Source organism: Oncorhynchus clarkii, chromosome 17, assembly GCF_045791955.1.
Source record: "Oncorhynchus clarkii lewisi isolate Uvic-CL-2024 chromosome 17, UVic_Ocla_1.0, whole genome shotgun sequence".
NCBI classification, from domain to species: Eukaryota; Metazoa; Chordata; class Actinopteri; order Salmoniformes; family Salmonidae; genus Oncorhynchus; species Oncorhynchus clarkii.
This window is the reverse complement of record NC_092163.1, coordinates 72,194,005-72,207,601: the sequence shown is the minus strand read 5'-3', so window position 1 is coordinate 72,207,601 and position 13,597 is coordinate 72,194,005. Positions and strand designations below refer to the sequence as shown.

General features: G+C 44.2%; 1 protein-coding gene across 1 annotated transcript in view; it reads right to left on the bottom strand.

Annotated features, from left to right (window-relative positions):
* LOC139371381 (neuron navigator 1-like) overlaps positions 1–13,597 on the bottom strand; it is a 119,422-nt gene that overhangs the window by 26,517 nt on the left and 79,308 nt on the right. Inside the window, exons 7-13 of the mRNA XM_071111747.1 lie at positions 11,492–11,804; positions 5,584–6,379; positions 4,740–5,201; positions 4,470–4,520; positions 4,190–4,350; positions 2,389–2,577; positions 807–859 (exon numbers count right to left, since the gene is read on the bottom strand). Coding sequence (XP_070967848.1) covers positions 807–859; positions 2,389–2,577; positions 4,190–4,350; positions 4,470–4,520; positions 4,740–5,201; positions 5,584–6,379; positions 11,492–11,804 — 2,025 coding nt within the window. The remainder of the gene's footprint in view (positions 1–806; positions 860–2,388; positions 2,578–4,189; positions 4,351–4,469; positions 4,521–4,739; positions 5,202–5,583; positions 6,380–11,491; positions 11,805–13,597) is intronic.

The following is a 13,597-nucleotide window of genomic DNA, read 5'->3' as shown; positions in this document are numbered from 1 at the left end:
ATATTGGGGACCCCTGGCCTATATTGGGGACCCCTGGCCTATATTGGGGACCCCTGGCCTATATTGGGGACCCCTGGCTTATATTGGGGACCCCTATGCTATAATGGGGACCCCTGGCCTATATTGGGGACCCCTGGCTTATATTGGGGACCCCTGGCCTATATTGGGGACCCCTGGCCTATATTGGGGACCCCTGGCCTATATTGGGGAACCCTGGCCTATATTGGGGAGCCCTGGCCTATATTGGGGACCCCTGGCCTATATTGGGGACCCCTGGCCTATATTGGGGACCCCTGGCCTATATTGGCGATCCCTGGCTTATATTGGGGACCCCTGGCCTATGGGAATTATATAAGGACACCAATTGTGAATTGTTATCTGGCATGTGTTTGTGTATCAGTAGCAGTCAAACCCCTTTATATAAACATACATATAATGTAAACATAATGGTAAAGAGCTGGGTAAACAATGAAGTAATCTATAAACCATGGACAAAGTTGGAAAAGGAGAGAAAAGCCCATGTTTTGCGGTAAAAAGTTGTCGTTGACAGCTCTGGAACTCATCAATGACATGGCACAACATGTCACACCTCATGGCATGGCACACCTCACTTCAGGCATGTTTTTAATCCAAGAGAGAAACACTACATGGTTGTATTTCTACAGTTGGCAGGCCAGGCCTATATCACACACAGTCATGTCATTGTGAAGGGACCAACTGTTATAATCGTGAAAGTATATCCTGTAGGCACACAACAGCTGAGCCCAATAACTGTTTCTGGATGATTTAATAAGTATAGTACTCACCGAGGAATAGTTGGATGAAGTGTTTGATGCCAAGGAGAGGACAGAGCCATGGACTGAAATGGGTAGAGAGAAAAAACACAGAAAGAGACAGAGAGAGCAGAATCATTCAACATGGTTTAATACTGACATATGCCATATTCACACTTCACAGAATATGCTACAAAGTGATAAATCTATCGTATTCAGATTTGTAAAAAAAATACTTTATAGCCAGTAAACCTGCTACTGTGAGTGTAGATACATATACAACAAGGTATGAATTACAGTTGACCTGTGGCAGTATATAAGTACTTCATAGAAAACAACATAAAACATAACTCAACGCTGACAATGTTGAAGAAGAGATGAATGATTATAGAGGAGTGACAGAGAAAACTGGGTCACCTCATTACACCTTTACATAACGCACATCTAACATGGAGGCACTCTCTCTTTCTCTCGCTTCCTCTCTCTCTCTGTATTGAGAACACAGCCTCAAGGAGACCATTAGAGGGTAGTCTAGGCTGGGGGCCTGCAACATCACGGGAATGTGTTCCACAGGGTTGGAATAAGATCAGTTTCCCTTTAGTCGATTCAGGGAGTGAGTAAATAGAAATCTCAAGTCATGAAAACTCAACAGTCACTCAAATGGAAATGGTGAAGGTGCATAAAGATGGCGGTCCCCATGTACCCACCACAAACGCCACATTTTCTAAATTCTCCGTATTGTACAGTGCTCTCCGTTACAATGTTGTTGTATGGTCATTTGCACAATATACATAATCCCAATTCAAGCTTCAACACGGGCACGGGTGCTGATTTATAGGCACATTGAACCATATCACGCAGTAGTTTAAAAAGTCTGGATAGTGATCAAACGAAGACGTAATAAATGATAGTATGACATCTTTATCCACCTTCGCTATTGGAATTTCAATGAATTTCCTGAATTGAAATGGAGCTTACCTCAAACCTGGTTTCTTTATTAACTGAGAGCCTCAGTAGAAGAAGGATAAGCCAACATGGGCCAGCCATAGAAATGGAGTCAAAGGGCTAGCAACAGAAACAGAGCCATAGGGTCCAGCTTTAGAAATGGAGCCATAGAGCTAGCAATAGAAAAGGAGCCATAGGGTCCAGCTTTAGAAATGGAGGCATAGGGCTAGCCATAGAAATGGAGCCATAGGTTCCAGGTTTAGAAATGGAGCCATAGGGCTAGCCATAGAAACGGAGCCATAGGTTCCAGGTTTAGAAATGGAGCCATAGGGCTAGCCATAGAAACGGAGCCATAGGGTCCAGCTTTAGAAATGGAGCCATAAGGCTAGCCATAGAAACAGAGCGAATAGGGTTCAGCTTTAGAAATGGAGCCATAGGGATAGCCATAGAAACGGAGCCATAGGGTCCAGCTTTAGAAATGGAGCCATAGGGCTAGCCATAGAAACGGAGCCATAGGGTCCAGCTTTAGAAATGGAGCCATAAGGCTAGCCATAGAAACGGAGCCATAGGGTCCAGCTTTAGAAATGGAGCCATAGGGATAGCCATAGAAATGGAGCCATATAGGCCAGCTTTAGAAATGGAATGATATATTTGTATACAGGTTACTTACATGTGCTAGCTGTCTCACAGTCATCCCCAGGCTCGCGGAAGGATCCAGAGCGCATCATGCTCTTGGGCCGGTCGGCCAGTGACATGGTGCTGCCCAGTGGAGAGGTGCCATACAGGTCGAAGGACATGTCGTTGGTGGGGATACTGTTGGAGCGGGTTATCCTGGGGGCACCGCTCGGGATGGGGGCAACTGGGAGGGCAGGAAGGTTGGCATGAGTAAGAGGCAGGCTGGCACAGAAACTGTATGAGGCACGCACGTACACTACATACTCACACACTCATACATACCTGCACTCACTCACACATACCTGCACTCACTCACACTCAGTCACTCACACGCAAACACCGACACACACACACACTCCCGAGGGGAACCTCACCCTGATGACTCAGTGTAAGGAGACACTCAGGTTCCACAAACAGTTAAAGTGATATACAGTATGTATACACATACATAGCATTGCTTTACTCAGAGCGTCTTTTATATCTCCTGCCTATTCACGCTTCATCAGTACACATATAAGAGATCATCACATTTTACTGACACATCCAAATCTTAACTATAAAATAAATATTTAACTATGTAACTTGATTAGTTCTGAATATGATTAGAACCATTTCTGAACTATAACGTCACCAGGGTGTTAATGTACTTCAGTGGATACACATTTACTGTATTCACAGGAACTATACCGTCAACAGGGTGTAATGTACTTCGGTGGATATACATTTACTGTATTCACAGGAACTATAACGTCAACAGGGTGTTAATGTACTTCGGTGGATATACATTTACTGTATTCACAGGAACTATAACGTCAACAGGGTGTTAATGTACTTCGGTGGATATACATTTACTGTATTCACAGGAACTATAACGTCAACAGGGTGTTAATGTACTTCGGTGGATATGCATTTACTGTATTCACAGGAACTATAACGTCAACAGGGTGTTAATGTACTTCGGTGGATATACATTTACTGTATTCACAGGAACTATAACGTCAACAGGGTGTTAATGTACTTCGGTGGATATACATTTACTGTTTTCACAGGAACTATAACGTCAACAGGGTGTTAATGTACTTCAGTGGATACACATTTACTGTATTCACAGGAACTATAACGTCAACAGGGTGTTAATGTACTTCAGTGGATACACATTTACTGTATTCACAGGAACTGTAACGTCAACAGGGTGTTAATGTACTTCAGTGGATACACATTTACTGTATTCACAGGAACTATAACGTCAACAGGGTGTTAATGTACTTCAGTGGATATACATTTACTGTATTCACAGGAACTATAACGTCAACAGGGTGTTAATGTACTTCAGTGGATATACATTTACTGTATTCACAGGAACTATAACATCAACAGGGTGTTAATGTACTTCAGTGGATACACATTTACTGTATTCACAGGAACTATAACGTCAACAGGGTGTTAATGTACTTCAGTGGATACACATTTAGTGTATTCACAGGAACTATAACGTCAACAGGGTATTAATGTACTTCAGTGGATACACATTTACTGTATTCACAGGCTCATACTAAAGGAGCGTTATGTGTTTCTATAATTCAACACGACTAACATCACACGGACTCAAAGTAAATGCATCCGCTGCTGCCGGGCTGTTACTGCTGCTTTCAACCTGTGCCTTAAACCTTTCAAATGTATCTGTGTTGAAATACAGACCAGCAGGAAGATTAGTCTGAATGAGAGTTTAGAGTTCCAGTTAGTCTTCAGACCTGCAGGGCTGTGGATGGATAAAGGTGCAGTAGACTGAGACTCACCCACGTTAGTGAGGACAGCCTTGCCAGAGGAGAGGTGGGGAATGTGGGTGGGCGATGGCAGCTGAGGGGGGCTCTCGCTCTCCATCAGGCTCACTGCGGTGTGAGAGTGACGCCTCTCCTTCCCCTCCGACTGATCCTCTGACAGACCAGAGCTGTAGCGACTGGAGCAGGGCATGGAGAAGAAAGCAACAATTAAACATGTGCCTCGGACGAGAAAAATATACTACATCATTTGTACATTGGATACAGCAAATGTGTCATAAAACAATGAAAAACTTACTTGACATACCCTAATCCTTTCTTGGGTAAGGTGTTCCTGTCTGTTTGCAAACTTGTAGAGAAATAACAAGACAACAATAATTACCTTTTCTGCAATCAAACAATCAATGATAGTAGAACATCTTGTTATTAATAATATCTCAGATGCAGTAGAAAGATGGCAACAGTTTGATCATAGTATGTTCCTACATACAGATACTGACTGGTGAAGTACAGGGTTCCGAAACCTATTCCACCTCATCATCAGGGTCTTGCTCCTGTCTAGACCCACCTGTCTGGGAGATTGAGGGAGGTCCTGCTCCCAGCACCCCAGGTCCCCGTGCTCCTCGTCTCCTCCCTGTCCCTGTCTCTGTAGCTGTCCCTGTCCCTGTCTCTGGACTCTGCCCGGATATATCCTCCACTGGGAGGAACACTCATGGTGAGGGGAAGTGACTCCATGCTGCGGTGTAGGCCAGACAGTTTGGGGTAGAGCAGCGGAGAGCCGCCCATGGACAGGGTCTGGTTGGGGTAGCAGCTGGGGGAGTCGAGGTGCAGGATGGGTGCTGGGCTGGGGGTGAGGCCCCGGGGGATGGTGCTGCGTGGCACGGACCCAGCCAGGTCCTGGAGCTTGGAGTAGGGGGGCACTTTAGGAGGGAGGTCCTGAATGGTCACGCACGAGTCCAGGCTGTTGGAGTTGACCTTGTCCAGGTGTGCCAGGCTGGGAGGCCGACCCAGAGATTTGCAGCTCAGCATCCTATGAATTAGACATGAGACACAGAATGTCAGATCCAGCACCATCCAGAACCGTGAAGGCTCCAGAGACCCTGCTTTTCTGGACTTGTTCTCAGGCCTGGCATGAAAAAGACATGAAAACACGGCACGCAAAATGACAGTGACTTGTTTTCTTGCTGTGTTGTTCTCTTATGTCTATAAAGCGGTTTGAGTAGTTAAAAAAATTACACAGTAACTCTTCCTAAAATATCTTAGAACATTCAGCTGAGCAAACTGGGTCGACACTAACAGAGTAATATATGTAGCTGGTTCTATAAACCCCAAACCACCGCAAAAGGAGTACTGTAACTAAAAATTGCACAATTTTAATGTACTGTAGTAATGTATCTGGATGGTGACTTTACCTCTGAGTGGTGGGTGATGAGAGCTCAGGGTATTTGCTGCTGCTGGCCCTACGCAGCCCATGCAGTTTGGCGCTAGTCTCCCCAGTAGAATCACCCTGACAGTCTGCCATCTTCAGAGAGCCACACAGGGAGCCCATATCAGACGCCACTGCCTTGGCCTTAGCCCTCTCCTTCTCCTTCTCCCTGTCTGTCTGGTTGACAGGGCCTGTGCTCCCTCCTCGACTGGCCCCCTTAGTGCTTCCACTGCCAGTCTCTTTCCCCCTGGGGCCGGGGCAGGCAATGGAGATAGGCTTCAGGCTGAGCAGGCCGGGGTCCATGCAGCTGCTGGCGGGCCGGGCCGACCCAGGGCGGCCGATCAGGCTGAGGGTGCTGGACTTGGCGGGGCGTGGCAGGCTGCGGTACTGGAGGCTGTTACGGGCGCTGGGCCCTAGGAAGCCCCCCTCCTCACTGCCGGTGGCGTCAAAGCTATTCTTACGTCCCCCTCTTCCTCCTCCTCCTCCAACTCCCAGAGGCTTCACTGGGATGCCAGAAGACTTGGGCATCTTGCCCAAGGTGGCAGAGCCACCAGATATGGTACTGCCCCCTGCTGTCATTACGGTGGCAGTGCTGGTGGTCGGGAGCCTCTTGTAGCCGAACGAGGCCCCGGCAGAGGGCTTGACCAGGCCGGATGGGGGCTTGCGGAGTTCCCGGTGCTGCGGAAGATGATCCCTCCCGGCGTCAGAACGAGATCGCTGCAGCCCAGCAGCCTTCACAGACATCTTTGTCTTGTCCACCGCCCTGTGGTCACTCTTTGGTGCTGCAGAGAGAGAGAGAGATACATGTCTTCATTCTTTTGGAACTTTTGTGAATGTAATGTTTAATGTAAAAAAAAAGTTTTATTTAACTTTTGTTTATTATCTACTTCACTTGCATTGGCAATGTTAACATATGTTTCCCATGCCAATAAAGCCCTTGAATTGAGAGAGATTAGATTCAACCATACCATTATCATTAGTTATGATTAGTCAGCTACCAACTGTAATAATGAATGGAGCTGAAAGTGGACCATTGCATATAGATCAAGAGTGAAATAAAGCATCAGTCAACTGGCTGGATGTGGATGACAGCATCATTACTAATGTTGGACGACCAGAACCGTACCCTATGGCTTAATGGCTACTTGGTCACATAAAAGCAGCTGTATATAACAAGAAACATGTGTATTTACTTAGAGATGGTTAATGTTCCCTAGATGAAGACAACTAGTCACCAACATACAGCCACAAACATCTCAGAGGTACTGCAGACATGTCTGTGTGACAAACTGGGCCCTTGACCAAGACGTAATGAAATGCAATGGGCAAATACTTTGGTGACTGACACAATTAGGGAAAGGCTTAGTTTTTATTAATCGCACTCTGTAACTTGTGCATTCATATTATTCTGGAAACTTGACATGTACAAGTCACAAAAATGTTTTTCAGACACATTTATAAATGCATGCATTATTGGGGGGTCGACTAAGCTAACATATGAAATTGTTTTAAGATGGTCACACCATGGATCATTTTAGGACCCCTGTAGGTATACATTTGTTTTATTTAATTTGGTATTTATTACTATACTATAGCTCATAGACACACATTGAATAACAAACACATTCATAAATGGCAAAACAGACAGAACAAACACATTCATAAATGGCAATACAGACAGTAAAAAAACGATCATAAGGAAGGATCATAAGGAGTGTCTGTCCTATATTTAGGAGATACAAGAAAGCTCAGGAAATATTTTTGTTTTTTAGACACATATTTAACCCCTTTTTTTTGTTACAACACTACCTTCATACTCCCATTCGCTTTTTACACAAGTCCCGGGTTTCCTTCAGATGAGTCTCATGACATTTGTGAGGGTTGTAAAAGCAGAATATCCCCTTTCCATAGTGGGATCATTAATAGTTTGTAGCCCAAACGGTTCGGTACCTGCAGACAGAAGCTGTCACATCGGCTGAACCGACTTCCCATTGTGATCGTGTGGGTCTCATCTTTCCATAGAGTGGTCATTTTAGTTTTGTAGGGCAAACTGTTCGGACGCTAAAGACATTTTCATCAGAAGGCTGATTTTCTGGATGTCTCATGGTCTGACAAACACCTCTGTATCCCGGCCACCTTCCACCGCAGGTGTGGAAGGATGATATCAGCGGATGCGGTGGATTGAAAATCCATGGAAAGTGATTTCCTGCTGCCCATGGAAAATTATTTCTCTAGCTTAAACTGACACATTTTAATGGCTATTTGTTTAAATTATGTTACTTAGATTGACGAACGGGCGCGTCAATAGACTCTTCAGGAATAACAGAGGCGTTATAAAGTAACAGTGCATGTCACTCAGTCAGGGAGAAAAGGTGAAGGTTAGTTAAGAAAGCAAAAGCAAAGAGCAGTAAAATAGCTGCCAGTCTTTCCCATGTGACATAGCCTAAATTGGACACCGTCAATGGAATTCAAGATACAATCAGACATGTAAAGCAGCATAACTGATTGGGAAAATTAAAAAAGAAAATAGTGTCTGTTTGGGAATATCACAAGACTGCATTTTCAGCCCAGAGAATGATGCCAAAAAACATAGAGCCTCCTAATCAGCCACATTAATCAGACGAATAAGCGGTCGAGGGCATTACAATAAATTGCATCAGTCAGGAAATTGAACTGCAGTTTGATTGTTTCCTCTATTGTTCAATCATAATTAGATTGCGAGGAATTAAATAACCCCTAAACACAACATTATTGCTGTGATCAGATGGATGAGTCACTACACATCATTGTAATCCGCTGCATTTCATTACTAGCAAACAATAGATCCAAAGAACTGGCTTTAGGCTGAATAAAAGGTAATGCACTACATTGCACACCAGTGGAGGCTGCTGAGGGGAGGACGGCTCATAATAATGGATGAAATGGAGTGAATGGAATGGTATGGAAATTGTGTGATACCATTCCATTCACTCAATTCCAGCCATTGTACTCCATTACAGCCATTATAAAGAGCCATCCTCCCCTCAGCAGCCTCCACTGCTGCACACTCTTGCTACTACGTCTTAGTCTGAAAAATATGCATTTTTACTTGAACTATGAATCAGAGAAAAATATGATTTAAAAAAAAAGAGTTCATTAAGAAAAAAGTCACACACCCGCCATTTGAAATGCCATACTGCACTTTGTACTGTTGGAAAGGAAACATTTTGTTGCTGTTTAAATGTCCTTTTCCTACTGATACTGCCCATAAAGTTTAATGTGGTATCTGTAGTCCTCAAACTCAGGTATGGAGCGAAAATATGTTCAAATTCATTATACATTTTTCCCCCTTCATTTAACCAGGTAGGCCAGTTGAGAACAAGTTCTCATTTACAACTGCGACCTGGCCAAGATAAAGCAAAGCAGTGCGACAAAAACAACAACACAGACTTACACATAAACAAACGTACAGTCAATAACACAATTGAAAAAAATATATGTACAGTATGTGCAAATGTAGAACAGTAGGGAGGTAAGGCAATAAATAGACAATAGAAGCGAAATAATTACAATTTAGCGTTAACACTGGAGTGATAGATGTGCAGATGATGATGTGCAAGTAGAGATACTGGGGTGCAAAAGAACAAGAAGATAAATAACAATATGGGGATGAGGTAGTTGGGTGTGCTATTTACAGATTGGCTGTCTACAGGTACAGTGATCGGTAAGCTGCTCTGACAGCTGATCCTCAAAGTTAGAGAGGGAGATATAAGACAAAGAATGCTTCACAGACAGTGTTTTACAGTGAGTTTGTCTTTGATAAGAAGCATGGGAAGATTAACCAAGAGAGAAACCCAAAGAGATGATCCTTGTTCTGTATGGAATACACTGGCATTTCTTCTCAGTGTTCTTGTACAGTACTAGGCCTTCCAATCAAACTCTGGCACAGACTTTCAACATTTCATTTGGTATCAAGCAGATATCTGCTGGCCGTGGCTACTCTCCATGTGGAATCCATTTAGGGGAGGTTATGGACGACAAAGATATCTTGCAAAACAAGTTAACAATCATGTTTCCTCCCCCGAAGATGTCACGCCATTCATACTTCTACTTTAACACAAACACACTCTTTATGAATGCAAGCAGTAAAAACCCTTTCCTGTATAGCAGTCACTTGGAATAATGATTTCAATATAATCATCAAATTGCTAAATTACTCCCAACTCAACAGGACTGGACCAACAGCAAGGTGTATAGTGTAGAGAGAGAGAGAGAGAGAGGGAGAGACGTGGGCCCTGGCAGTAAACACCCAAAATACTAAAATAAATGATTTTCCAGAGAAGATCCAGATCTCAGGGAATTAGACCAAAGTTCACAATTGGTACAGAATATATATGGTACTGCACACACTACAATTACTTAGGTTTAAAAATAAGCTCAACTGGGCACATTAATGATGCAGTGAATGAACTGAGAGACATAACAAGCAGGGCATTCTACGCCATTAAAAAACTAACTCAAATTGAATGTGTGATTGAACCAATTGCACTTTATGGCAGCTAGGTGTGGGGTCAACTTGCAAAACAATATTTCAACCAATGGGACAAAAACCCCATTGAAACGTGCATGCAGAGTTCTGTAAGATTCTCCTACGTGTCCCGAGGAAAACTACAAACAATGCATGCAGGGCAGAGTTAGGCCAATATCCACTAATAAACTCCAAAAAGAGCAATTCAGTTTTAGAAACATCTAAAATACAGTGACCCCCTCTCATATCATTACCAAGCCCTGCAATACCAAGAGCTGAGCAAAAAATATAGTCCCCTCATCCAGCTGGTCCTGGGGCTGAGTTCACAAACCTGTTCTACTAACGCACTGAAGCCTCAGGACCAGAACTTCCAGTCATTCAGATCAAAACAAATTACAACACAGTCCAAACAAAACCTCATTATTTATTGGGAAACACAAGCACAAACCAAAATGCTGTGCTATCTGGCCCTAAATCTGGCCCATTGGATACACCGTGGCAAACTATTTGACCATGGTTACTGATCAAAATCTTAGAAAAACCCTTGATGGGGGCCTCCCAAGTGGGGCAGTGGTGTTGGGCACTGCATAAAAGTGCTAGCTGTGCCTCTATAGATCCTGGTTTGAGTCCAGGCTCTACCGCAGCCGGGCCGCAACCGGGGGGTTTGGCTGGGTCGTGTTTTGGAGGACACGGCTCTCGACCTTTGACTCTCCCGAGAAGCAGCAATGGGACAAGACTGTAACTACTAATTGGATATCACGAAATTAGGGAGAAAATGGGATTAAAATATATTTAAATTTAAAATTAAATAAAACTTGAGAAAGTACAGGCTTGCCATTGAGAAGGGTAGACACAGGAAAACAAAGGCTGTGCAACCACTTCACTACAGCAGAACCCGAGACAGAGAGTTTCATTTCCCCTTATTCAATGTTTCAAAGACCTCTCTGATGAGGATAGGCTATATGTGCTGTTGGGTCGGGGACACAGAGCTGTGGGTTGGCAGCGCACTACATTGCTGCCGGCCGGCCGTAAGATCAGGGACAGTGTCTGACAGACCAAGCAAATTGGACATGTCCTTTATGCTTATTGTTATTGTTCAATGTATGGTTATTTTGACCCTTGGTTATTGTTGTTACTGTTGATTATTATTATTAATTATTTTAATATTGTAAATCTTCAAAGTAAGCTTTGGCAATACGTACATTGTTACATCATGACAATAAAAAGCACACTGAATTGAATTGAGAGAGAGAGGGGAGAAAGACCTTAGAGCGAGAGAATCAGAGCGAGAGAGGCAGAGCGAGAGAGGCAGAGCAAGAGAGGCAGAGCGAGAGGGCAGAACGAGAGAGAGACAGAGATAGAGATAACACATGTTATTCAATCTGACCTGCCACTTTGAGCACGCTCTGAGAGGTGTGGGTAATGGGTGAGGTCACGCCCACAGGAGGGTGGCGCCCCTTCTTATTAAAGTTCCCTGGCTGACCCAGGATCTGGGGCTTCCTCAGTTCCCCTTTGACCCCTGCGTCCTCACTAGCACCCTCCATGGGTCTCGAGGACTTCCTCCACTTGCTGGGGGTCTCGGTCTTGAGGCTCCCAGTTTCGTAGCTGCCCCCGTCCATCTTGCGTGCGGCCTTGGCATCCTCACTGTACCAGGACAGGCCACTCTCCACCAGGGAGCGCTTCTCAGCATCGGTGCGGAGCTGCATAAGGACATAGGGACATAACCATTGAGATATGAAGTATTCTGCAAATGGAAAAATTATATTTGTATGGTCACAATGGTAAACACAGTGTTGAAGTCAATTCCATTTCAGTTCAATCAATGAAGAAAAATAATCGAAATTCAGATTTAGGAATTCTTGAATTTTCTGAATTTAACATTTTTATTGTAGGGGTCATGTGAGAGGCAGCCAGGTGTGTGTTCGTGTGTGCGTACATATGAGACACTGTGTTTGTTATCTCTGCCAGAACCTCAGTTTACACTCAGTAATCTCTGCTGTCCCGTCTGAGTGCCTGTCTGCATTTCAGAGAAAGAGCATGTGGGAGGAACTGATAAGCCTGTACTGTTTAACATCAGAGATTCACTGCAGTCACTATGTTATGATCTGCGGAGTCTTTCACTGCAGTAGTCACTAATAGAAATAATGAATCAAGGATGAATCATGTTCTCCTTTAAATCCCATAATGGATGATCAGTCTTTTTGACTTGGCGTTCTGAAGCCACATTACATACTCATGACATGCATTGTGGATGACGTGCTACATGAAAGGTTGGTCAATCTGGGCTGATTTAACAGTGTACTCGATTCCAAATGCCCCAGTCTTGCTTCAGCTATTTTCACAATGTTTTTCAACGCCCTCCCCTTTCTAGGCCACTGCTACCATATTACGTAACGACTGCTCTTTCGTGGTCTGCAGGGCAGGCACAATATTAACTGTCCAATTAAACTAGAACCAGCTGAGAATGATTAACTCTGACCTTTCCTTACAATAACGTTCAGCACGGTGGCCAAGGATGGGAATGGCTAAAACAATATAGTACCTTCCTGTAGGACACAATTCACTTCAACTCTATTGAATCACCTCTGCTCTCCTCTTTGTTGAGCAGCGCAAGACTCATTCATCAAAACAACAAGGACACAATGCTGTTTCACCTAACGCGTACCTGAGCAGAAGTCTGTTAATACAAGGTGGACACTGGTTTAGTGGGTAAGTCCATAGATAGAAACTAAAACAGGACACACCCGTGCTCAGGTCTATTCAATGCTGGTCTGACGAATCTGATTCCACGCTTCAAGATTGCTTTGATCACGTGGACTGGGATATGTTCCGCATTGCGGCGAACAACAACATTGATGAATACGCTGATGTGGTGAGCGAGTTTATTAGCAAGTGCATCTGTGATATTGTACCAATGTTGACTATTAAAACCTTCCCCAACCAGAAACCATTGATTGATGGCAGCATTTGCGCAAAACTGAAAGCGCGAACCACTGCTTTTAATCATGGCAAGGTGACCGGAAACATGACCAAATATAAACAGTGTAGCTATTCCCTCCGCAAGGCAATCAAACAAGCTAAGTGTGAGTAGAGAGACAAAGTAGAGTCACAATTCAACAGCTCAGACACGAGACGTATGTGGCAGGGTCTACAGTCAATCACGGATTACAAAAAGAAAACCAGCCCCGCCGGGGACACCGACGTCTTGCTCCCAGACAAACTAAACAACTTCTTTGCTCGCTTTGAGGACAATACAGTGCAACTGACACGGCCCACTACCAAAACCTTCAGGCTCTCCTTCACCATAGCCAACGTGAGTAAAACATTTAAACGTGTTATTAACCCTCGCAAGGCAGCCGGCCCAGACGGCAAACCTAGCCGTGTCCTCAGAGCATGCACAGACCAGCAAGCTGGTGTGTTTAAGGACATATTCAATCCATCCCTGTCCCATTCTGCTGTTCCCACATGCTTCAAGAGGGCCACCATTGTTCCT